This window comes from Aquila chrysaetos, chromosome 12, assembly GCF_900496995.4.
Source record: "Aquila chrysaetos chrysaetos chromosome 12, bAquChr1.4, whole genome shotgun sequence".
In the NCBI taxonomy this organism is placed as follows: Eukaryota; Metazoa; Chordata; class Aves; order Accipitriformes; family Accipitridae; genus Aquila; species Aquila chrysaetos.
The window spans coordinates 11,119,157-11,145,056 of record NC_044015.1 but is presented as its reverse complement, the minus strand read 5'-3'; the positions used below and the strand labels follow the sequence as shown (position 1 = coordinate 11,145,056).

Genomic DNA, 25,900 nt, shown 5'->3' with positions numbered 1-25,900 from the left:
CGAGTGGAAGCAGGATCGGGCCCTGAATTAACTATCCCTGGGGAGGGCACAGTGCAGGGGTCACTGTCTGTGCCAAGCTGGCCCTTCACTGCAGTTGTCCCTTCCCATCCTCATCCCAGACACCCCATCCTCTGTCCACACAGCCTCTTGGTCCATCCCAGCTATTGGTGGCTTTGTCCAGGGCGCTGGCATGCTGCCTGGGGTGAGGATGACCTGGTGGCTTGCTCATGCCAGTGGATGGAGGGAGGGTTGGCAGCTGTGAGCTCAGGGCATGAACAAGAGTGGTCTGACTGGTTACCTTCGGCAGCACGATAGGACATTCTATAGTGGTCGAAGGCAGCAATGGGAGGGCTCCAGTAGATCATCATGGACTCCTGGGTGACGTTGCCCACCCTGAGGTCCTTTGGTGCATCAATCCCTAGTGAGATGGAGCAGAAAGCACAAAGCTGTGGGAGGCAGGTCCACTCCCCATCCCCCTGCCTGCCCTCCCGGAGGGTTCCCATGCCTGGTGGGAGAGGGGGTCCCGTGGTACCTGTCGTGATGGAGCCCATGACAGGCTCGGAGCTGATGGCACCATGCATGGCCACCAGTGACACCAGGTACTCGGTGGATGGCTGCAAGCCCGTCAGGCTGGCATGCCTGCGGGTGCCATCGAGTGTGACCTGCTGTGCCTCCTCCTTGTCCCGGGGGCTGTAGGTGAGGATGAGGCGGTCTGCTGGTGGGGATGGGTCACTCCACGTGACATTCACACTGGAGGATGTCAGCTGGGAGAAGTGGAGCTGCGTGATGGGCCGGACCCCTGAAAGATGGAGAGGGGGGATGCAACCCCAACCATCTGCAGACCCCAGTCTCCACATTGTTCCCAGCACTTGTATGGGAAATACCCAAGAGAGGTGGCAAACCTGGAGCTCTGGGCTCTCCATTGATCTGAAACTGTGCTGGGATCAAGAGGCAGAAGCAGGAGGTGAATAACGGTGCTTTTCTCAGGTCTGCCTGCAAACACTCTCCATCTCAGACCCATATGGTGAGTGGTGGGACTGTGCCACTACAGATGGTATGTGTTATCTGGGCTTCTTGACTGCTGGCTTTTCATCCAGAGGTCCTTGTGAGGTCCCTCAAGGCTTCATTTCTCCTTCTTATGGACACACAGGCCACCCTGACCACAGAGGACAGCATGGGCTGTCCGTTCCGCCAACCCTGCCTTGTCCTTGTGGGAGCCTCCAGCCAAGCAAGTGTGCTCAGTGCTGCTGGTGAAGGGGACAGTGCCCCCACACTGGTAGGGCCATCCTCCTTCTGAGGTCAATGGACCTGCTCCCACGTGGCTGCATTGCCCCCAGCTCTCATCCCCATCACCACCTCAAGAGTTTCGGCGCTGGGGACACAGTGGGCTGGCAGAAGTGCCAACATTGGGTGGTGGTCTGTGCCCTTGGCCCCATCCAAACTTGTCTTTCTCTACCTGTGAAGGCATCCACAGTGGCCTCCAGGCTCTGCTGGCGTCCCCTCTCGGCAATGATGGAGATGGTGTACTCCGTCCCGGGCTCCAGCTCCGAGAGGGTGATCTGTGACTTGTCCCAGGGCACTGTCACTTCAGAGGCCATCCCAGAGGCAGGAGTGAAGGTGACACGGTAGTGATCAATGGGACCCGTGGCTTTGGTCCAGGCCAGCGAGATAGATGTCTCTGTGGACGCTGTCACCAGGAGGTCCCGGGGGCTGTCAAGCTCTGTGGGAGAGGGTTGGTGCAGACCTTTGTCCCTATCCATAGACTTTCTCATGGAGACATCTGAGCAGTAGGAGCCAGCTGTGCTTGGAGCACGCAATGGGGCCAAACTTACCGGTTCTGGCATTCATGGTCGCCGGCACGCTCTGCTGGCTGTCCATCACGGCTGAAATCCCGATGCCGTACTCTGTTCCTGGCACCAGATCTGCCACGGTGTGCAAAAGACATGAAGGGGTGTGAAAGCCTGGCTGGGTGGCCTCAGGGTGCGACCCCCCCCACCTCCCACGGCCAGGGACATCGGGGACCCTCCTGAGCATCCCTGGGGCAAGCAGCCTCCCACAGGTCAGCAGTTCCTCCGTGCGCTGCATAAGAGCTGAGTCTTTTTAAAAAGCCCTGTGGATGTCTTTGGACAGGGAATTTTGATTATTCTAGCTCAGAAATAAGCAGTTTTTTAAAGTTGTTGCTGAGGTCTGCTGTAATTGGTGGCATCAACATAGAAATTGTGTGTTTGTGAGCTGAGATGGGAATGATGAAGTAGCTATATTTGTTTCCAAAGTGATTCAACTTCAAATATTGTCACAGGGCTGCTGTATCAAAGAGAAATAAATTATGCAGAGTAAATGGAATGCACATTAATTAGGAAAGGTGCAGTCTTTCTGGGAGCCGAATCAAGCGCCGCTCCTTGGGGTGGATGTATCCTATGGTACCTCTCAAGGGACATGGGAATCGAGATATCCATCTCCTTTCACGTGCACCTCTTGCTGATCGCAGTTTTATCTCTGTGACACATCTCCTGCCTCTGCCTGTCACTTCTGCTTGGCTGCTGGCAACTTTATTCCCCTCATCCCTGCACTTCATGATCTTTCCCATGGGATTAGAGAAAGCCATAAACCCTCCAGCCTGGCCTCACCCTGCCTTGCCCAGGGACAGCATCCCCTGAAGCCACCAAAACCTTCCCTGAGAGGCCAGGAGGGAGGGAAACCCCTATCCCCTGCTCCTCTCCTCTTGCTATGGCACAGTCTTGGTGCTGGGGGGAGGCGGAGAAGAACCTCCTTCACCCTTGCGCAATAAGTGTCAGAAGTATCCTGGAAAGGAGGAGAAGAGCCTGGGAGAAAGGCGGAGGAGAAGGAAGAAATGAGCAGGAGCATATAAAACGATGCCTTTTCTCTCCCAGCTCTTTTGGGTAGAGCAAAATTACGGATATTTCTGTGCAAATGCTGATTTTGAAGAGAGACATAAGGCGCATGGCAAGGCTTTCTGTATTTTTTAGCTTAAATCTTTGATAAGCTCTGCTCAGCGTCATTCCCCACTGCTTTTCCTGCAGGCAAATAAAGGCGGCTGAAGGAATCACTGCTTGCTTTCACACCGTGGATTCCACCATGTCCCAGGTGGCTGGAAATCCACCCCAACGGGCTTTGTACCACATGCAACAAAACTTTGGAGGACAGGAGTACCATGTGTGTAACAGAGCTATGGGAGAGGCTCATGTGCCATTCATACTATGGCTATCCTGGCTTTTTTTTGCCAGCAGAATGTTTTTTGGGGTTATTTTCTGCTACGATTAGATCTTTTTTAAGAAATTGTTTGTTTATTACACAGTACCCTGGGAACTAGAAGCAATGCACTTAGGTGATGATGGAGGCACTATATAAAAATCGCTCACCACTTGTCGACTTAAGCCTCTGCATCTCTGGAGCTTGCTCTGGCAGGGTTTCTTGTAGCCCTGCCTGAGTCTGGGAGAGACTTGGCAGCTTTTTTTATTTTTATTGAGAAAAACAAGAGCTTTCAGGCTGCCATGTCCTCCAAGGCAAGCTCGGGCTTTGCCATGGGTGTCATCACAGTTTGGGTCACTGGGGTAGTGTTACACCTTTGCCCCAAGGAGGGAGATTTGGCCCATTTTTAATGCTCCTTCTCACCTTGAAAGGCAGTAAAAGTCCTAGAGGAAAGCTAGCAGGTGACGAGCACTGGGTCCCCGATCTCATCCTGCTTCTCCGTGCATGTCCTCATCACGAACGCAGCACAAACTATCCCTAACATTTTTCTTTTTTTCTGCATACCACATTTTTCAAGCTAACTGCTTTAATTGCTTTCCTGCCCTCCAGCCTTTCTCGTGACTCAGTGCCGCTGTGCCTGTAACTTCGCATTTGACTTTCCCACTGAACTTACTCCTATAGTTCCATGCGGCAGAGATGCCTGAGCCCTCTTTGGGGAGGTCTCAGGTGGGCAAAGAGAGTCAATGTGGAACAACCTGGTGTCCTGCTATACTGAAGAGCTTCAAGCTGAATGAGTGATCTTTTTTGTAAGTGTGTAAGTCTTTTCTTTGCTCAAAAAAATGCCACCGGACCTGCAAATCTGGCAGGCAAGGAGTTGTAGTTGAAAAAAAGGAAACCAGATCTCACATGGTGCTTTGCTGTGTTGCTGCAAAAGGTGTTTGGGACTTTCCTGGCAGTGGGAGGTGGGTGGTGTTTCCAGCCCCCGGTGGCACCCCCCTGTGCTGGCCTGAATAATGTACCGCTTGAAGGACTTGCTCAAAAATAGCATCCCTGGATTTGTGTCTGCTTTGTGCCTGATTAGGTAAAAGGCAATGAACTCGGGCAGCCTGGCTCCCCATCACTGCCTACGGGGCATCGGTGCCTGCGGCTCTTTCCCAGCAAGGAAAAAAAAGAAGGGTGAAATAGTATTTTCCTCTAGATCAGCCTAAAAAGGCTTCCTCTCCCCATTTCTCACTTTGCTCCTTGCCAGGTCTATTTCGCACCTGGACAGACCCTTGCCGGAGGTGCATCGCTTGGAGGTACATTGCTTGGAGGTGCATCGCTCAGCTTGTGGATAAGCAGCGCCCAAATCCAGACCCACAGAGGGGAAAATGAGCTTCATTCCAAGGAAAACCTTCTCTCTGGTAACTAGTAAACTCCAAAACAGCCTTAAATATGTGCCAGCATAAGGGCAACTGAGCATTGGTGCTGATTTGGGCTCTCCATTACCCTACCCGCTTGAGAGGAGGAGGAGGGGGAGGAAGGGTGTGTGGGTGCACGCATACCTGCGAGGGTGGCCCGGGTGGTGGGACCGGTGTCACGTGGCACCAGGACTTCGTGGTAGTGCTCCCCGGCCAGGGTGCTGTAGACCACCCTGTAGCTGTGTGCCTCGGCCTCGCTGTTGTCCCAGGCGAGCTCAAGGCTGGCAGGCGTCCGTGAGCCCACCCGCAGGTTCTTGGGGGCATCGATCTCTGTGCAACACAAGGGAGAGAGGCACCGTCTCACCGCCGGGCACCAGGAATGCACCCCGTAGCCTTGGCATGGCTAAACAGCAGTGGAGGGGTACCCGGGTGTGATGTCCATGGAGTCCCATGTGCCGTCCCCCCTCCCCGGGGCACGTCCCCGCAGAAAGGGCTGGGGCATCAGCTCTCACCTCCTGCTCAGCACAGACCGGGAGATGCCACCCACGAGACCGACGCAAGTGCTGGGGCATTCACAGCATCCCTCAGTAAGTTGCTTCGGGAGCTAATTGCATGTTACTTAAAAAGAAAAGTGTTTTCCCCTTGTATTAGAGTAAGGGAAACTGAGGCAGCGTGCATAAGAGAAAAAGGGCACTGTAGCAGTCACGCATTGGCCTGAACTGCTCTTAGAAGAACCTTGAGCATCTTTACAGGCTCATTCACACTCAGATATTGCCCAAAGGGTTTGTTTATTAGTGCTGCTGAGGCTGTGTGCTGAATCTGCTCTGGTTTGCACAATAAACCTCTCCGGTGAGCGACGGGCTGGTGCTGGGCAGGGGCTGGGTACCAGCAGACAGGGGGTAATTACTGGTCCTTGATGGATCTGAGTTTAGAGGGGGGATTTTTTATGTTGCCTTTTAGAAATAAAGCAAGGAAGGCCAACGCAGCAAATCAGTCGGGGTGAACATCTCGTCCGAAATATTTATCTATAGAGATATATACACACACAATTCACACACCGCAGTTATTATAGTAGGAGCCTAGTATCCACCAATAATGTACATGACAAGTAATTTATATACCATAAACCAGCACTGAAATATAAGCTCTACCTCCTCCTTTATGGCACGGTAAATTAAACCTGTTAGCTATCTGCAGGCTTAACATTAATTAAAGTTTTACCGACCAGTTAGGGTATTCAGAGAAGATATAAAATAAGATAACCACGTTTCTGACTGGGCTGCTTTCAGCCACTTGACTGCTGATTCCTCAGGCAAGGCATCTGCCTTGGGTCTTCGTGCTGAATGGGAGCGAGCATCGCCTTGAATTCAGACCTGTGCTTGCTCTTTTGGTGCTTCTGAGAATTGCACATTGATCTATGGGTGCTATTAAGGGTGTAAACTGCTGGGTTTTAAAGTTTTAGCCATGGGCTCAAGCTAAGCTGTGGGTCTGAATGGACACTGAAGCTGGTGGGGACATGTGTCCCAGGCAGCAGGTTCAGTCTTGATGCTGCAGCAGGATGTGGCCAAGGTGGGGTTTGCTCAGGGGTTGTCATCTAAATGTGGGGTTTTGAGTCATCTGCCTGGTCGCTGGCATCTGGGATCACCTGGGCTGCCCTGGGGACCATGCGAGCATTCCTGTGGGGCACAAGGCATGAAGAAGACCTGTTATACTGGAGGTTTAGGGACTAAACAGAAACATAGGCACTAGTGGAGGGGGGATCACAGGGTGGTTTTAGGGTGTGTGTATTAGGGTGAGCTGAATCATTTGCTCTGCCTTGCTCTGCACCGGGACTGTGACGGGATGCGAGGCACCTGCATTCAGGTGTCTCCATTCAGACCTGCATCTTAACCATCATGTTTTCGTTGCACTGCTTCCTCCCAGTACAAGCCCAGCTCACTTGTGCCAGGGAGAAACCAGGTACCACTAAATTCCAGATGTAAAACCCCCTCAATTTGGCTCTGGATATGCAAAACCCCATGCTTGTTGCAGGACAGCCCTTCTGCAGATTGCAGCACGCCATCTGCCCATGCTTGCTCGAGGCTTAAAAATTTCATGCCAGTTCTCCTAGCAAAGCCAGCTAGCTACCTGTGGTGAACTGGGCGAGGGCTGGCCGGCTCTCGTTGGCACCCCGGAGGGCGCTGACAGCGAGGTGGTAGCGGGCGCCGGGGCGCAGGGCCTGCAGGGAGTACTGGCTGAGGGGGGGCTGCAGGCGGAAGGTGGTCCTCCCGCCCTCCCCGTCCGCCAGCCCGTACTTCAGCAGGATGGCGTCCACCTTGGCGCGCGGCGGTGTCCACTCCACGAAGGCTACTGTGTCGGAGACGTCCCGCACCAGGATCTGTGTTGGGCCATCGATGACTGCAGAGGAGGGGGGGAAACAGGCACCTGTTATTTTGGGTGAGTTGGATGGGGAAAGGCAGCAGGTTTGGGGACACCAAACTTCAGGGATGCTTCAACCCGACCTTCAGAGTAGCCTGAATTAGCAGTTGGGGACAAGGCAGAGAGGTGGCATGGGCAAGAGATGTGACCCCCTGCCCCAAGGTACTCAGGGCATTTGGTCCTGGTGGGTTCCCAGTCCCTTGTCCCGATCTCCTGGCTCTTTCCTGAACCCTCTCCACTTCACCAATGTCTCTCCTGAGCTGTGGACACCAGAGCAGGACCCAGCAGCTCTCCCATCAATGCCCATTATAATGCATCTCATGCCCTTCTCTCGAGCTGGTTATCGGCAACAATTCCTCCCCAGCTTTTTCAGGTGGCATCTCCCAGGATAAAACCTCCTATGTCTAACTGCAGTCCACTTTCTTTGCTCCTAGATAACTGCTCGTACTTCACGATGCATTGAAAAACATATAGTATTCCTTTGTGCCCAGCTCTTTGAGCCACTCAAACTGCTTTTATCGATGATCTCCTTCCACTCAATTTACTCTTTTCTAAGCCTTCCCATCACTGGCAAAATTTATCAGCAACAATATTATGTCTTTTGAAAGGCGTTGACAATGTGTTAAATAATGTGGGGCCAAGGACTGATCCAAGCATTGAGAACTGAGGAATGTCTCTAAAAATGTTCCTGCTTCAGTGCCAGCTCCTGGTTTGTCATTAAGCTGAGGGATCAGCTCGTAAAGCTGTTGATGTCTTATCAGTGGGGAGAGAGGAGAAAATGCAACTGCTCTGGCAAGTCTTCATAACTAGCTGGGTGTGCAGCTATGGCGGGTGTCCATCAAAACGTCTCAGAAAAAGGGGTTTTAACTAAATTTATACCGGGGATCTACTGGGAGACCATTTTGGACATTTCTGCTTTCTTTTGCAGAGAATCAGGCCCTTCCCTCCTCCGGATCCACCAACATTCAACGTCTGGAAATCATGGGCTCAAGTCCGGGTGATGGGTGCTTTGAAGCCAGTAGGACCTAACCGCTGCACGGATGGATGGACGGGGCAGGCCTGGCCATCGCTCCTGTGCCATGGCAGTGCTGATGCACGGAGCCTGCTTGGCAGTCCGTTTTATCACTTACATGATCACAAGGTGGGTGAAAAAACCCACGCTGGTTCTGTAATTCAGGCTATACTGCATGCAAATACATCTAATATACAGTATATATTAGAAAATGACACTATACAATAAAGATGTGCTAAATGCTGCACCCCAGGGTGGGAAGTTCTGGGGGACACGTGTGTGGGCAGGGGTAGAAAGGACCAGGGAGGGTTAGAAAAAGACGTGTGGAATTGGGACCGGTAGGGTGAGGTCTGGGGGCAAAACAGCAACAGAGGAGGGAGGACAGCTGGGAAGCATGGTGTTTAGGTAGGAGCTGGGTGTCCAGCTTCGCCAGGACCAGGTCATGCTTATCCAGACCCTGAATCTCCAACTACCTCGTGTTGTCCAGTCATCCAAGTGATGCTGGGGCGCATCAAGTTCTGCTTAGCTGTGCAGCATGAAACCATGCCTTTGCTCCTCAATCCCGGCATAAGGTGTTGAGGCAGAATGAGGATGATGGGGGCAGAGCTACGGGGGTGCCACAGAGGAAGGCAGACACACCAACATGGGGACACCTTCATGGAGCGGAGAGCTGGAAGCCCACCCCTCCATCTGTGCTCCCCTGCAAAGGTCAACCACTGAGTTTGAAGTACCAGCCTCTCTTTTTATTTTTTGCTGACTTCCTAGAGAAAATAAGATTTGGGCTTGACCAGGAGGTGTCTCTGTTAAGCTACATCGAGCTGAGCATGGAGGCAGAGCGGGAGGAGAGGACTGTGCCAAGGAAGCTCAGACCTGCAGCAAGCTGCTGCTGATGGAGGGACCCTCCCTTCACTTTCACCGTTGCCTCAACTTAGCAGCCTGGAGAGAGCATCACCTCGATATAACCCTCCGGCAGCTATTTAAATGCTGTTTCCGTTTGCAACAGCTTGGATGGAGGTAGATGTCTGCCTGGCTGCCAAGGCAGACTGCAGCAGATCTGGTGTGTAGAGCCTCTTCTCCCCCGTGAGCTCTGCCCATTGCCACGTCTCCTTCGGCGAGGAGAAGACCCAGTTGAATTTCCTCTAGCCTATGGGATGGACCAGTGACCAGCCAAATAAATTGGTTAGGAAGGGATGTGCTGTTGCTCCTGGCTCCCTGCCCTGCTGCCTGATTTGCCTGAATTGATGGGAGTAGAGGGCATTTAGTGGCACAAAAGCAGGTGGGAGTTTTAATCTGTTATATATGAGTAGGCAATACATTTATAGAGATATTTCTTGGGGGCGTCCAGCCTCCAAAATGTGAGATTAGTGGAGAAGAGGAATTTATTGAGCTCTATAAGAAAAGTGGCCCTGAGCCTTCACTCCTAACCCCATTAACCTCACCACAGTTTCTGCGCTCACAGTAATTCAGGAGGGAGAGGGACAAAATACCTCACGAAGAAGCTGTTGCCGCGATGCACCTGTAGCTTGAGCAGTTGTCTAGTGCTAGTTTTATCCCTGCCCATGCAGTGCCAGGCTGCTTTCGCTGATGGGACCTTATTTTGGGGAACAAGCCCTGGGCACTGCCGTGCTGCCCAGGGTCAGGCTCACTCACGGGTTGAGATGCTGTCGGAGGTGGGAGGGCTCCTGGCTTGTTCCTTCAGGGCCACCACAGTGACGGTGTACTCTTCCCCTGGCTTCAGCCCCGTCTGGTTGAAGGTGGTGACGGTGCTGGGGAGCTGGGCGATCACACCGCCCTCGTTATTCTGCCGGGGAGCGGAAATAAGCATTAAAAAAATGAACAAAAAAGGTGTTTTGGGGGGACTGATGCATGGAGAGGAGGTGCTTCCCACATTGCATCCCTCCACACCCAGCCCTGCATTCCCAAATTGCATCCTCGCCCCGACATATCCCACCATGGAGGTGCAGAAACCCAGGGTGAAGTCACCCACCAAGCGTGGAGCACCCCCATTGCTGGGCTGAGAAATCCTCCCCCATACCTTCTCCCCGCCCCCCGCCCCCAACTTCTGTATTTTGCCATCTGTGTGTCTGCTGTTCTCTAGAAGAGAAAAAATAATAAAACCAAAGCCTGGGCTGGACTCCTTTTCCCTGCTATTCAGGTGCCAGGAGCCTTCTGTTGTTCATATATAAGTATGAAACTGTAAGGTCTTTATTTTGCCATCCCCTGCTTTTTAAGTATCTTTATTAAACTCATTATACTTTGCGGTTTTGCTCTAAAAAACTGTAAGGCTTTCAGCAACTGCAAATGTCACCTTTCCTGCCAGTGTTTGGACAAAGGATCTTTTCTTGCCGCTGTCTTCACTAATAACACGCTAAACAAATCTTTGCACATAGCTCTCAATTCATATTCATCTCTTTTCTCATTAAACAGGAAATCTTCCATTTTAGCCATAAATTGCCATCTTACCTTTCCTAATTTCCTTTTCTAAATCTGTCTGCACTTCATCTTCCCCCCGCCCCCATCCCCTGTGCATGCAGCAGATGGGCAATCCCCGCCCGACCCGACTTTCAGGGGGCAAGAGCATCGCAGGGACCACAGAAGGAGGATTGCTCTGCGGGAGAGTGTGAGCATCCTCACGGGGATGCTGAGGACCAAATTAGCATCTTTTCACCCAGTTTTTGGGAAGATGGAGCTCGATTTTGCTCGTAGAGGTTATTTGTGATGCTGCTGTTCTAACTCTTGTTTTTAGCCTCTGGGACTAGGTTTTGGTTTTATTTGGGGTGTGGCAATGGTTTAGCATTTGCCCAAGCGAGTGTTGCTTCCAGGCAGTGAAAGAGACAGCACCCTCTGCCTTATTTTAGGAGAAAAGCTGGTGATGGAGACTTGAGAGAGTCCAATTTCAGCAGCTGACGGGCAGGAGCATGACTGTGCCTTTAGGGTGCAGGACCATGCGCTTGACCGATGGATGCAAGAACTTCAAACCCTGCAAGCTACATCCCTTCCCCACCCCAAAAGCATGCATCCAGGAACAGCCATCCTTTTGCACCTTATCTCTTCCTTTAAATTCTGAAATGTTTCCACGTGGTTTTAAGTTTTAAGCTTAAAAAATGGAAAGGAGGACCAATGGTTTGTATTTTTGGGCTGGCTTGAGAAAAAACTATCGTTGATTACCCTGCAGGGAGAATTTTGTTTCTATCCCATCAATTCCTCTCCCTAAAATGGATATATCTGCATGTATCTGCTTCAGGGGGATGCTGTTAAGCTTAATTCCCGAGTATCAGTGAAATGTTTGAAAGATAGCTATTTTTTGCTACCAAAAGCTCTTCCCTGACATAGCCTTATTTTTTTTGGCTTTTATCCCAATGGTGAATGAAAATTATCCTGGTGTTTATACCTGCAGTACCTGAACTTTGACTTCTGACACAATTTGCATGTGGATGTACCCAAAATTGCACCCAGATCCTTGTAGCCTTTTTGGAAATGAGGGAATGAGTTATTTAAAGCAATCGGGCCCTTTCTTCATGCTGTATAATGATACATTACAGCTAAGAGCATTTAAAACTTTGGGGCCAAGTTCTGCAGTTCTCCGCTGCCCAGAGTTGCCTTTGACTCCAGCGAGGGTTTTGTACAAGTGAAAACGTCATAATTGAGCCCTTAATCAGCATTTCTTTTACTGCTGGGGCTTGAATGCTCTTGTAAAGAGGCTCCATATACAATTGAAGCTATACTTATGGCTAAATGGTGTAGAAATTATGAATATAGATGAAATACTTGATGTACAATTTTTGTTGCTGCACATAGAAAATATGCGATATTTAGGGCAACATTTTCATCCTTTCATCTTTTCTGGCACCATTTCTACCTGTTCATCACTGTGATTAAAATTCTGTGGCAGGAATTAGCTATGCGTGTGACTCAGGGATGCTGAAGGTTGTTGTCTGAGAGCCGGTGGCTGCTCGGGTTGATCCAGGCTGCTTTGGGTAGCTTAGCGTGCAGAGAGCAGGGGCAAGGAAGAGGAGGAAGGGTCATGGCGAAGGAGATGGAAGGGAAAAAGAGGGGGTGACAGCAAGAGGCAGCAAGGCTGGAAGGTTTATTTATTTCTATGCTTGTATCTTGATTTTATTGGGGAATTTCTTTGAGGACATATATGTCTTGACACCAAAGACTACTGGGGAAATGCAAGCTGGCAACTGGAGGCTGAGGTGTTTGGGGTTGTCTGATGTGAAGCACACAAATTGCAAACAGATGTTGGGTTTTTTTGGAGCGGGGGGTAATTGGAAGCTAATTTAGCATCCGCTCACTCCGTCTTTTTAGGGTGACTGGGTGTACCCCACAATGCCATGCATGTGGCGGCGGTACCTTGGGGATGAAGCTGATCTCCCAGCCGTCGAAGGGGAAGGAGAAGGGCTCCCACTGCACCTCCACCGTTGTCTCTGTGATGGTCTTGAACTTCAGCCCCTGTGGTGTGGCGAGGTCTGGAAGGGAGCAGGGGGTGATGAGCAGGGTGGGACGGGTGTGCGAGTGCTGCCGGTCCCCACCCTGCTCCCTGTGGCTGTTTTGTTATCTGGGCAACGAAAATGGGGAACCTTGTGGTAGCTGTTAGCAGAGTCTCTTTGTCCCCTCTCTGGGTTGGAGGGAGAAGAGGAAAGTGCCTGGGCTGCCAGACACCGAAGGATCCCACTGCATTACTGTGCAAACAGAGTGAGAGATGGGGTTGCAAAAGAGGCGTCTGCATAGTTTATGTTTTCCCCTGCCCTCTGTATCTTTAGTTTCTGAGGATCCTTTCTGGAGGTTGCCATTACAGCTTGATACTCCCGTTTTTGTCTGTGCATCACAGTCCTGGTCAGGACTACATATCTCCTGATGCGCAGCAGCATTCCCTGTTGCTGCACTATCACCCACGTCATGGGGATTCATTATGGGGAATCTGTCCAGGAGTGGGAGGACAACCTATGACTTCTATGATATATTGCAATATTTTCTATGAGGAAAAAGGTGTAATATTTTGGGCCATATTCTGGGGTCTTCAATCAAACACTGAAAGTTTATTCAATTTTTAGTCATTCGAGTTTTCATCCAGACTGAGTCTTTCTGCAAAGGGCAGACACATTTCCCCCTTTCCTATATCCCCATACAAATATAAATGGGGATAAAAATATGCCCAATATTTGTTTTGAAGGCTCAGTTTTCTGCTGCTAGAAGGTTTTTATGGAAAATGTGAGCCAGCTTGAGCATCACCTCTGGTTATCCAGGTACCAAGCAACAAGTGCAGTAGGATACTTACTGGTCATCACTTTGGAGGTAACAGGGATGCTCAAGACATCGCTGATGACTGCGTAGACGCTGACATTGTAGGCAACGCCGGGCTCCAGCTCTGTGATGGTGATGCTGCTCCAGTCCCCAGGCACCCGCTGCTGGAGCTGGGTGCCCCCTGGCCCCACTGGCTGGTATGAGACGACGTACTCGGTGGCTACCCCGGGGCTGTCCCACGTCAGCTCGATGGAGCTGTCGCTGATCCCTGTCACTCGCAGGTTTTCAGGAGGAGCCACTGATGGAAAAGGCAGAGGTAAGGAGAGTGTCAGGGTGGCTTATCCTCCCACCCGTCTGTGGGGAAAGGTGTGTGGGTCTGCTGGTGGGACATGGGCATGCACTTTGGGCTGGGGGTTATGTGTTATCTGTGGTTGTATTAACTGCTATAGCAAGGCAAAACCTCAGGAGAGCCTGACTTCAGCTGCTCTTGCACCAAGGGTTTACCACCAATGTTGGGATGAACCTTGCTAGCATTTTGCTCGCCTCCCAGACTTTTGCCCATGGCGTCTTTGGGGACAGGGACAACAGGGAGGCAGTCAAACTGCAGGGCTTGCGTAGGTCCTATGTGACATGCTCTGCCAGGTGCAGGTTCCTCCCAGACTTCTTGGTGCTCCTATGGGGTTCTGGGCACCCTTGCTCATACATTAGGATCTGGCTCTCCCCACGCATGCCCCTACTACCTGCCGAGCAGTCCTGCCCTTCGTAGCCTTCCTCGCAGATGCAGAGACCGTCCTGGCAGACCCCACGGCCGCTGCAGGTGTTGGGGCAGTGCAGCCACCCGCAGTCCTCCCCGACGTAGCCCTCCCGGCAGATGCACGTGCCGTTAGCGCAGTGGCCCTTCCCCGAGCAGTCGCGGGGGCACCGCAGCTGGGAGCAATCCTCCCCGGTGAAACCCTCCTCACAGACGCACTCGCCATCCACGCAGAGCCCGCGGGAGCCGCAGCCGGCGGGGCAGCGGAGCTGGGAGCAGTCCTCGCCCCCGTAGTCGTTGTCGCAGATGCACTGGCCCTCCAGGCAGACGCCACGGCTGGAGCAGCCCCGAGGGCAGCGGGGCTCAGAGCAGTTGCTGCCCGCCCAGCCCTCCATGCACACGCAGCTGCACGACTCCAAGCTGAAGTTCCCATGGCCGCTGCACTGTGGGGTGTAGTCCAGCTGCCCTGCAAGGATGCAGGACCGAGGGTCAGAGCCCACTGGGTGGGAGGTGGAAAAAGGTCAGCGTTGGTCCCAGGTCAGCCCATTGATGGGCTGTGGGGAAGGGGAGCAAGATGTGGGGAAAGCAGGGGATGGTCCTCCCTCTAGTTGAGCATGCCCAGCTCTGGGGAGCCTGTGGCTTTAGGGCTGGCAGGGGCAGAATTGGTGATATGGACTCATGGTGGGGTTTGGGTGGAACTCCAGGAGTTTGTCTGTCCCCTTGGGAGCGCTAGCCTCCATAGCTATGGGTGCCATCAGCCTTGTTGAGTTATAAGTGCTCCCTTTGGTTTCTCTGCAGCTCAGCACTCAGTCGATGGGAACCTCCCTAGACCTCTTGCTGGGAAAAAGCCCTCTCTGGCCAAGCCCACTGCACCAGCCATGACTCCTGTTGTTTCCCTTCCACCCACTGTTCCTTTTTATAGGTGAGAGATCCCAGTCTGCTCACTCTCTCTCCTACAAGAAGCAGGTATGTACCCAAAGACATCATCTTCATCCTTATACTGGTGAGTCTGGTTAAGATGAAGCTGTTGGCTTTGCACAAAGTATCAGGGGTTTGGGTGTGCTGGGATTGTGGGAAAGCGGGGAAAGCACATGGTCACCACCTCTAATGTCTCCCCTTTATCTGGCAGCCTTGCACAGGGTGCTCTGGGGCAAGGAAGGATGCATGGGGACGAAGGCACCGGTTACTCTGACATTGCCGACGCTCCTCTGTTTTGCCCCGTAACATGGACCCATTGCTCCACCTCGGGGTTTAGCCCAGCCAGGCTAATTTTTCCTTGCTAATTTTTACTTCTTTCCTTCTTTGTGTGAACCAGGGAAGAACAGAAACCCTTTCTGTGCTTCCTCCAACCCTTGGGAAACCTCTGCACCATGAAGACCCCAAGCTGCAGGACTTTGTGTCCCCCAACTAAGTTTTCCATCCTAGCTGAGATATCTGAGCAGCTCTTCCTATGGGAGGTGCAGTAGATGCTCATGTAAATGGGGTTCAGTTACATGCTGTGCCAGACAGACCTGTTTGGGTCACTTTGCGGGATGCTTCCCATCTAAACTGCGAATACTGGGAATGATGATCAGGATCTCTTCAGATCTCAGCCTCTAGTTAAGTTATCAAAAGATGAGAGAAGCTGCTTGTAAGTGTGCTGGAAGAGAGCAGCTTTCCTTGGGGAAATGCCTCGGGCGGTGGGGTAGGGATCCTGATCTCCTTTGCAGTGCAGTGAATCGAAAGCAACTCCGGTAAAAATAAAAGAAACTACTCCAGTTTTAGCTCAGCACATCTGTGATCGGAGTGGAGACTCCACCAAGTGATGAATGTTTAATGGGACTGTCTGCGTATGTTGCAAGTAACCCAAATAGGCCCATCAGAGTTTCAAATTAATTCCTTTAAAACAGGTTTTTCCCATTGCATTTCCTACATGATTTTAACCCTTGCTTTGCACACAGTGGTGGCACGTATGTGTGTTTTCCGTTTTGTCTTAATTATTAACGCACTGCAGGGGGATGTGGGCTGAGCCTGCGGCTGGAAACGCACTAACTACCACCAGTGGCAGTGGAGACGTCAGCCCAAGCCACCCCACTGCGTGTACCATCCTGTTTTCTCCCTCCCCGACCCACACACCTTTGGTCCAACTCTGTTGACCTGAGTGTGGGTTGCACCCATTTCATTTTAATGTGTCCTACACATAGAGGAGTTGGGGGTACCGCCAGAAAAATCACACTAATACCTGCAAAACTTAAAAACAGGCAGTGGGCACTGGGGGGAAAAGGGTTACTTTTAACTTTTCTTCCTCCCCGTTGTTGTTCTTGGCCTGAAAAGCAGTTTTCCCCTAGAAAAAAATGCCCTGCATGGCTCTCCTTTCTTGGTGGCTTTTTCCCACAAGGAGCCCTCATGCATTGGCACCCCGAGCAGGGCTGGGCTGTGCAAAGGATGGATGCCCTTTGGGACAGCCCCTCTTACCAACCTCCCTGAGACATCAAGAAAACCAACAGTATGCTGGGTCCTGTGCTATCGAAATGCAGCCTCTAGCCCAAACCTCTCCTAACCCATCTCATTTCAACTGCATGCTGCTTCCCTGGCTCTGAGGAACAGCCGTGGTGAAAGGAGGGGCTGTCATTGATGGCGTAAGCCTAATACGGGCTCTCAGAGAGCTTCACAAATCGCACATATTTTTATTCAGATGAAGTATCCTGTTGATGGTTTTGTGCCTTTGCAGAAAGGCAAAACCATCTTTGTTGATGGTTTTGTTTGCATCTTTCATGGCAACAGAAGTTATTCCCTGTATTTTTTATTCTTTTTTTTAAACTCAGCTTTTCATATGCATTTACTCCTCCTACAGAGAAGATGAAGGGGTTTATTGCTGGCTCCCACAGTGCTGCCTTCAGCCCAGGGACAACTTAGGAGAGCAGCAGCTATGTCTCTCCTCCCTGTCCCACGAGCGGTGGCAGATCTCTAACAGATTTGGAAGGACTGCAGGGTTGGGAGATCACCCTGCTCACCCCTTACCAGTGGTAGTTTTATCTGTAATGGGGCTTTAGCTCTGGCCAGTACAGGGTTTCTGCAGCGAGTGGGATGTGGGGACTCAAGTGACCAAATCCCTCCCAGGAGTTTTCCTGTCTTGGAAGACCTAAGCCGAGCTTTTCCCCTAAAGCCACAGCCACATCATGGGTGAATATAGGTTTTCCTCTGTTGCCACTCTGAGTGGCATCACCAGTTTTGTATTTATTTCTCCTGCTTTTCGCTCGAGCCCTCAATCCCCAGCAAGAGCTAACAGGATGGCATTACTACCTGTGGCTGCATTTTCTTGGCAGCAATTGGAGTTGCATTGGTCCCGGAGCATGGAGACCTCCCTCTCCAGCATCTCAATCCTGCTCAGCAGCTCCTGCAGGGACGGAAGGGAGGTGGAGCACTTGCAGGCCTGCTTGGGCAAGTTTATCCTGTGGGTGAAGGTGACCTGGCTCTCGCTGTCGGAGGTCTGCTCCGTGTACTCTGCCAGCCGGTCGTCTTCTGAACTCACCTCCTCGGCTGAAGACTTGAACATGGATGAGCAGCAGCTGTCCACAGGGATGTTGATGTTGTAGATGTGGTGGAAGACCATGGGCTGCTCTTTGATGGGTGGGCTGCAGTTGGCAAGGCCACCCTCCTCATCCACTGCTGGCCTCTCGGCCAGCTCTGTTGTCACCTCCAGCCGGCACTCAAAAGGCTTGAGGACAGCTCCCAGCAGAAGCAAGTTGAAACTGATGAGTATGTTCCTCAGGACTGGGTTTTCACTGTCAGTCCCCATTTTCTTGGAAGAGGGAAGAGCCTTCTAAGCCAGCCTTGGTCAGCCAAGTGCACGGAGGACCTGGGGACACAGAAGAAAAAGAGCATGGTTGGTGTTAGCCCTGAAACTGTGCTCAGCATAGAGAGACAGGTCCTTCTGGGCAAAGTCATCCAGAGAGATGTGGGGCCAACTTGACGCACACACAGTCCTGCTGGCTTTGGTGGAGCCTCAGTCAACACTGAGTGGAGGCCATGGCTGGTGGGGAGACCCTGCCATAGCCCTTGAACAGTGACAGAGGCAGATTCTTGTTGCTATTTTTCTTTTTTTTTTTAAGGAAACAGTTAATCTGGTACTAACAAAGCACTGAACACCCATGTTTTCAGCAGAAACACCGGCTTTCAGTGCCGCATCAGTACAGCGTGTAGGGTCCAAAGGGTTAACGCATGGGTGACAGTGATGGTTGTCTCCCATGCCCCAGGAGCTGCACCTGGGGTTGCTAGGCTTCCTCCAGTAGCTATAGGAATAGCAGCCTTGATGTTAAACACCGTTAAATTACACCATGCAGGCTCCAGCTTGTTCAGGTCAACGCTCTGAGCAGACAAATCCCTCCCATTAAAGTAGCTTCACCCCCTGCCCGTGCTCTGGATTACAGGTAAACCTTGCCTTGATTTGGAACAACACAACTTCTCGTTCTGGTATCGATCGTGAGCCCCTGGGTGGTAATCCAGCCTCCAAGGACCACATTTATCTCCAGCCTAAAGTCACCAATGCCAGCCCAGTTGCGCTGGGGATGGATTCACCCCCATTACTCTTGTTGGGGCTGTTGTCTGCTGACCGATACTTAACTCCAACTAGTTTGCCATGAGGAATCGCCACCTGGTTCATCAGAGGATAGTGCTAATGGGCAGGCGAGGCTGTGTCTACAATGTCATTGCACCCAAAGATACCATTTGCCTTGTGTTTTCTTTGCAGGAGGTAGTTTACATGCAGGCCAAGTGGGATTGCTAGAGTGTGGCTGCTCAGAGTGCATGTTGTGCCATGGTTAGAGGCTCTCAGCTGAGCCCTAGCACTGCTTTGGTGTCAGTACAGCTAATTAAAGATTACCAGCTAATAGCTACAAAAGCTTGATTGGATTTCTTGCAGCATTGTAGGAGGGAATGTAAATCACCATGTTTGCGGCTCGCTACCTGTGTTGGGTTTGTAGGACCTGGAATGACGAACACTGGAGATGTGCTTTGTGGTTCTTTCTACACCAGGAGTGCAAAAGATGCAGCAGGCACATTAAATCTGGTCAACAGGCTCTTTACAGTGCTGGTAAAAAGATGCAAAGAGCTGAGGACCTCCTCACTGCATCACTAGAAACTTTACCAAAGGTCCAAGAAGTTGTGGGGTTTAGGTATTATTCAAAGCCAAGACATGGCTCTTGCAGTGTCCAGCCTTAATTCATAATTAACTTTAATAAAGCTGTATTTAGTAATATTAATAACTCTGTATTTAGACTCTAAGAGGGCTTAGCCATTCATACAGATTCGAAGACTATGAATAAGCATGTGGGACTATGCGGTTTAAGAAGGACTTAAAAACTCAAGGACTTACAACCCCTAAGCACTGGGGTGACCCATTTGGATGGGATCTGCCTTGACAGGCCACTATGTGGAGAGGTGCAAATTGCCACATCTGCCAGCTACAACGTGGTCCTTCTTCTGGGACATTTGGTGGCAAAAGGAGATGTTACATCAACCTGGTCTGACTCAGCTGCCTATTGCAGTAGCTCTTATACCAGTTCTTATAACTGGGAAATAGAGGTGCAACGGAGCGGCAGGTTGAGTGTTTCCAACAAGCCACATAAGCCAAATCTCCCAAGCTGCATTTAGTGCAGACCCCGTAGGGTCTGGACTTGGGGTTTCACAGCTGGTCCATACTAGGGCTTGCTTGCCATGGTGAGCATGAGGTGGAGGGTGGTGGGGATGATACCCTGATGGCTTTTGCTGGATGCTTCCAACCTGCTCATGTGGGGTCTTCTCCAAGCCATGGGAGCTGGCCTGGCAGAGTGGGTGTGATACTCCAGTGGTTTCACTTTGGTTTTTTTTTCGGGGGGGGGGGGGGGGCGTAGAAGATGGTGGCACGATGCTCAGCTGTCATCCACAGCTGAGCTGTGCTTGGGGCCACTCACTGCATCTGACTTTGCCGGTATCTCCCAGTGCCATAATCTTGAGCAGATTACTTCCCTTCCTTACTTCTAATGACTGTCCTGCTCTGGAACTCCTCTCCAGTTCCCTGGGGAATGGCTGTGCCTCCCCCGTCCCCTGCTGCTGAATGAAAATATTTGTTTACTGGTTTCTCTCCTACAATACCACGCTACCTCAGAAAATACCACTATTGAGCTGCCCCACAGCATTTGCAGGGTTATTATGCCATATTACTGCAATGTTTCTGCTGCACTTTTCTTCTCAGCTCCCTGCTTAATGCCTGCTTCTCATGAGCAGGCACCTGGGACTCCTTTGGTAGGCTCTCTTTTTTTTTCCTGGCTTTAGAAAAAGCAAGAAAAATGGAAATAACTCCGTGGTGGGGTGGTCTCCTCCTCACCCTTGGCTTCCATGGTGGCTCTGGCCATGGTTGCAGAAGACAGAAAGAAGGAGGGCACTGGAGATGACAACGGGAAGGAGTGAGAGGGGTGGGATTGATGCTTCATAAGTGGCAATTTGGGGCTGCACTCTCAGATCCTGACCCCCCCAAAATTCTCCTCTGCCTTCTGGGCTCTCCAGCAGCTCCTGGGTGGTCCTGGCTGACCCACAGAGAGACTTCTTGTCCCTGCGTAATGGGGCAGCCGTGACAGGGGAAGGCACAGGGACTAATTAGTGCTGGCTGCCTTTGATTGACTCGTCGGCGTTTGAGGCTAACTATCCGCTCCTTGGCCTCTCGCTCGGTTTTTTTTTTTGTGTGTGCTTGGAGTGGAAGTAATTGTGGCTATGAGCCAGCTGCTCCGAGCCAAGCCAGAGCTTCAAAGCAAGCCTCCTTGCAGGATTACAGGAGCAGCTTAGACATGGGGAAATGAAATCCTCCCCCTTCCCGTTTGTCAGATCCAGCCTGGCTCAACAGAGATGCCAGAGCCTGTTCATGAGCACAAGTGGAGCCAAGGGATGGGGGAAGAAGGGATCCAGGTGGATGCAGAGATGAGGGAGTGGGAGATGGGCCAGTGGATAAAGCGGGGCAAACAGATGCACTGTGGAGATTGCTCACTAATGACAGCGAGCAGGTTGGGTAGTTAACAACCCTCTAACCCATAGACCGAAAGCCATTCATTTGCTGCTAGAAACCACCAGGCTCATTGATCTGAACCTCTTGATCAGCATATTCATCACAGCAGACACTGGTGGGATGCTGCCCAGCTCTCATTTCTGAGTGGCAAGTCATGGCATCCCCCTCCAGCCCTGCTCAACGTGGCGGCCTTGGGCAGGGGGTGATGCTGTGGGGGTGGTGGTGTCCCTGTGGCATGATGATAAGGGAGCTTTCTCTTTCTTATTATTATTAGAAACAGGATCACGGAACAAAAAAAAAGAAAGAAAAACTAATCCTGCATTGATTAGGTGCTGGGTCAGGCTTAATGCCACCGTTCGGGCTCTTTGCTGTGAAATGGTGAAAAGTCAGCCCAGTTCGGGCTGTCTGTGGCTCAAACCAGGCTGAATCCATGGGGTTCCGCAGGGCAGGAGGATGCTCCTTGGTGTCCTCCAGTGCACAGCAGACCATCTGAGCCATACAGCCCTATTAATCCTTGACTTCTTCCTGGAGGCTTGGGCTGACACCTCTGAAGCCTTGCCAAATTTGTGGGTGCATTCCCAGGGTCTGTCATCTCCATTCCTTAGCTGGTCCTGCTTTGTCTCCTGCTCCTCATGTCAATGATTTGGTTTTCTCTAAAGGACCCCATCACTGTGAGCTCAGCCAGGGTGGGTTAGTGCAGGGATTTGGCTGGCAGAGCTCCAGGGCTGTGTGCACAGTCTGACAGCTCAAGGCTTGTCTACCAGGGAAGACAAGTTGCATTAACTGATTTGGGTTCCTTGTTCTCCTGTCCTCCCAGCACTTCCCAGCCCAGCTAACACTGCCCATGGGAAGTGATAGAACCATTAGAAACCATTGACTGAGCAAACAGATCCAGGCCTATATATTTTTTCTTTCTCCCTGTATGAGGAAAAAGAAGCAAATTTCTGTGGTTGTTTCACGCATAGAATTAGTTGCATTAGGGTAAATTTATCTGGGGTGCATTTTAGTCTTTTTTTTTAATTTTGCCTTCATTGTCACCAAGTTCAGATAAAACTCCAAGCTGGTGGCTTTGGTCCCTCCATCCCCAGAGGTGGCCTTGGAAAACCTCCCAGCAAGGGCAGCGAAGGCAGCTTTGAGCCCAGCACTTTCCCAGCATCTGACAGCAATGTCTTCTCCTTTGCTTTCCAGGGAGCTGGGGCAATGCCTCTCCATCCACTCGCACCCAGGACAGGACAGTTTATCTCCAGTTGCCTCTGGCACAGCACAAGCTTGGGGCTGCTGTTTTATTTTACCAGAGCTGGTTTCCCTTAGTTTGCTTTGCTTTTTTTTTTTTTTCCCTACAGTCCTCCAGAAACATGGGTGTTTGAATTAAAGTTCAAATTAAAGAGTTATTAAAGTTAATTATGAAGTTTGGCAGGCACTGAGCTCTCGGCTCCAAAGCATTTCAACTTTGGGGAGCTGTGAAAGAATCAATCTGCTGCAATTTCTGTGTGGTGCTCAATAAAAAATACACACAATATAAAACTGAGAGAAATATTTGAGGGCTTTTGCCAAACATATACCACAGCAGAGCGCTTTCTTTCCCTCCTGACTGGCCTCTCTCCATCCAGGATTTGTGTCTTATGGGCCAGCGAAGGAAGAAGTAGAAAAACCCAATTAAATCCACAGAGCATCTACCCTAATTATGTATTTTCAGCTATTTTTACATTTTGCTGATGGGCTGTATCTGTGTGAGCAGCTTGGTGCTGGGAATGCAAAAGGGAACCTGTGTGTGGTGGCGCTCGGAACAGCTGCACTAAGGAAGTCATTAATGGTGTGGCAGCGGTTTTTGGGGGGGCAACATCACCCAGAAATGCAGCGTCATGTACCCCAGCAGCATCTGCAGCCCCCTTTTTATTGCTTAGCAATAGGAACATAGCAAATGCAAACTGTGCCTCAGGGGCTGCTGCGGGATGGGCGCAGGGACATCAGATCTGCACAACAGGGATGATGCCAGCAGTTTTATCTCCAGCATTTTGCTGGAGATAATTTAATATTTGGATGGTCCAACAATATTTCTATTTTCATGCTATTTTTGGGGTATTGCTTTTGTTACCCACCCCCCCATCCAGTGCTGCCTGGAAAGATGCTTGAAAAATGAAAGCATTTGTTTCTCCAGCCAGATTTTGTGTATTAAAATGTTTTTGAAGTCACTAAAGATGTGAAAATGAAGTGAATGTTTTGTTTTGGGTGAAAAACTTTTTAATCTACCCAGAGCACATAGAGATATATGTGTATGTATACATATTTATATGTATTTATTGTATGCTCTTTTCCTGAACGCTGGATAAATCACAAAACCCTGCTTTTTGGTGCAGATGGCAAACTGGAAAATCAGATCTATCTGGAGTTCAGACTGGCACTCATACTTAAAGCTGACCAACAAACCATCAAGAAACGGAGTTTGCTGCCTGCTTCCTCAGCACGGCAGGAGCAGGCAGATATTAGCTAACACCCAGCGGTCCCTGAGCCGTGTCAGGGCTGGCTGATTGGAGCTGTGATGTATTCCCTGCCGGAGCTCAGCTGGCAGAAGCCAGACTGCCGCGGCGGATTTACTCCTGGCTGCTGCTAATAGTGGGAGTGAGCCCGGGGCATGGCCGTGTGCAAAGCAGGCAGGAAGCCTCCAAGTGTATTATTTGGGCTTTTGTGTCGAGAAGTGCGTTGGAGGTTTCCCAAAAGCCAAAAACCACCCTGCTGGATGGTTTTCAAGGCTCCCAAAACCGCCCTGGGGACACCCAAGCACTCAGTGCAGATGGTGCCTGCTCCATGCTACAGCGAGATGCAGCCTGTGCAGCTTTCCTCCCGCTTGCCGGGCTCATAAGGAAGGAAAGTCAGCTACATGGTGTCCCTGATCAGCTTCCCAGCCATGCACTTTCCATTCCAATGTGACCACACAGCTGGGAAACGGAGGTGGATTGAAAGCTCTGAAGCCCAATGTTTTCTCTTAGACCTCCCAAAAGAGGCAGCAGTACTCACTGGTTTAGAGCAACCCACCGCTCCCGTGCATCAGCGTTGTTATTGGCTGTATGTGGAAATCGCTCCTGGGTGCCACGGTCCTCCAGCCATGGCAGGTGAGGATGCGTGCACGGGAAGGCGCACAACTTGCTTTTGCTTTGCTTCGTGATCTGGTGAGAAACTCTTGTGATTTGCTGGAAAGCACTTGCGTTGCATCCACCGCTAACCAAGAAATAGTGGAAATAATTGGGTCAGCTCCTCAGCAGCTTGAAAATGCTGCAAATTTGGTGTTGCAAGGCTGATTTGCACCAGTAGGACCCTCTTGAGCAGATGTAGAGATGCAGCATGTCCCGCAGACCTGATTCCCTCCTGCAGCTTTCTTGGGGGGAAGAGCACTGGCTGCCAGTTATTCCTAACCTACTGATGTATATTTGTCTGTTTAAAAAGATTTTCATTGCATTAGTTCCCTGGGCTTTGTGGCAGAGCGAAGGTTCTTGCTACATGCAAGCAAAGTCCTCTCCCTGATCAACTCCTTCTGCACTCTGCCTAGTTGCAATCCTTTTCTCCGCTCTAAACACAGACTGTTGCAGGCTTTAGGGGGAATTAAAGGAGTTGGAAAGCTTAGAGGAGCCAACCGTCACATCTCCCCATAACGCTGGTTAGTTGAAGGCCAGACCCTGCAGACTCATAGGGCCGGAGCTGAGGACCAACACCGATACCTGCACCGCACCAGAAAAACCCGACCGAATTATTTCACGCCACCACCATGCAGCACTAAGAGAGGGAACAATCTTTGCCCTCCTGACTAATTACATATTTAAGGATGAAATACTTTGATGCTTTTACCAGTGTTCCCTAACTACATGTGAAGGAAGAAATCTATAGTTCCCCCAACTGACTGAAAATGCTGCCAGCTTAATAATCCATGCACTCCTCTGTGATTGCAGCCTACGTTGTATTTTGCTTTCATTACATATTCTTTCATTGAATTGCCATGGCATATATCAATAGCCTCTATAAGCTCCCACAGGAAAGCAGGCAGTGGCTTAGTGCAAAGTTTCGGGGGGAATTTCCTTTCATTTTCCCATTAACAGGTAAAGCCTGCATCTGGCGTGTCTGACTTCACATCACAACTGGTGCCTCCCGCCCACTCTCCTGCGAAGCCCGGGGAGTCACCAGGGTAAGTCTCATTTTTGCAAGGGTGCTGGCTCTAATCTGAGCCCATCCCAGCATTCTACTGAGCAAACTGTGGTGTCAACTTTCTTCATTTATATATATTTACAGGCAGCAGCAGGTACGTTATCAGCTCCCCCTTCAATGTGACTGCGCTCAACCATGTGCCATGTAAAAGGCTTGCTCCGTGCAAAATTCACTTATGTGACAAGTTTGCAAAGGTGGGCACCTAATTTTGCAATGAAAGCCAAGGTGGATGCCTAATTTTGTAATGAAAGCTGTTAGCAGTGGGCTTGGGCAGTGGCCTGACCGCTGCCCGTACCTCTTCGCTGCGACCGGCCCCAGTGCTCTATGGGCAATGCTGAGATGCAGGTGCAGGCTGCAAGCCCACGGTGCAGCACATCACGGCTCGTGGTTAGACACTTTACTCCATCCTCTAATGCCAATAAAAAGACCCATGGTGTCCAGTGTCCTGCAGGAGGGTGACCCGCTCCCTTCTGGGTCCATATGTGACACCCTGGTCCGGAGGTGCCTGAACTTCCAGCTCATAATGGGAGTTGCTGGCTGCTAAAACTGAGCTCTTCCTTACCTACTTCCGAGGCTGGACATGTGATTTGAGTTGTGGCAGGTGAGTATTTTGTAGCCTGGCCCTTTGAGCACTAAGATTTGATGTCTGTTGG

General features: G+C 50.9%; 1 protein-coding gene across 5 annotated transcripts in view; it reads right to left on the bottom strand.

Annotated features, from left to right (window-relative positions):
- TNR (tenascin R) overlaps positions 1 to 25,900 on the bottom strand; it is an 81,202-nt gene that overhangs the window by 15,943 nt on the left and 39,359 nt on the right. Inside the window, exons 2-13 of one of the 5 annotated variants that reach the window (XM_030033097.2) lie at positions 17,550 to 17,876; positions 17,321 to 17,414; positions 14,028 to 14,504; positions 13,322 to 13,585; positions 12,397 to 12,512; positions 9,691 to 9,841; positions 6,738 to 7,007; positions 4,755 to 4,940; positions 1,833 to 1,922; positions 1,457 to 1,720; positions 533 to 799; positions 299 to 418 (exon numbers count right to left, since the gene is read on the bottom strand). In XM_030033097.2, coding sequence (XP_029888957.1) covers positions 299 to 418; positions 533 to 799; positions 1,457 to 1,720; positions 1,833 to 1,922; positions 4,755 to 4,940; positions 6,738 to 7,007; positions 9,691 to 9,841; positions 12,397 to 12,512; positions 13,322 to 13,585; positions 14,028 to 14,504; positions 17,321 to 17,414; positions 17,550 to 17,816 — 2,566 coding nt within the window. In that variant the 5' untranslated portion in view covers positions 17,817 to 17,876. Of the gene's footprint in view, positions 1 to 298; positions 419 to 532; positions 800 to 1,456; positions 1,721 to 1,832; positions 1,923 to 4,754; positions 4,941 to 6,737; positions 7,008 to 9,690; positions 9,842 to 12,396; positions 12,513 to 13,321; positions 13,586 to 14,027; positions 14,505 to 17,320; positions 17,877 to 24,068; positions 24,249 to 25,900 lie in introns of those variants that run through there. The other 4 variants (XM_030033096.2, XM_030033095.2, XM_030033098.2 and 1 more) reach the window with 4 other exon arrangements.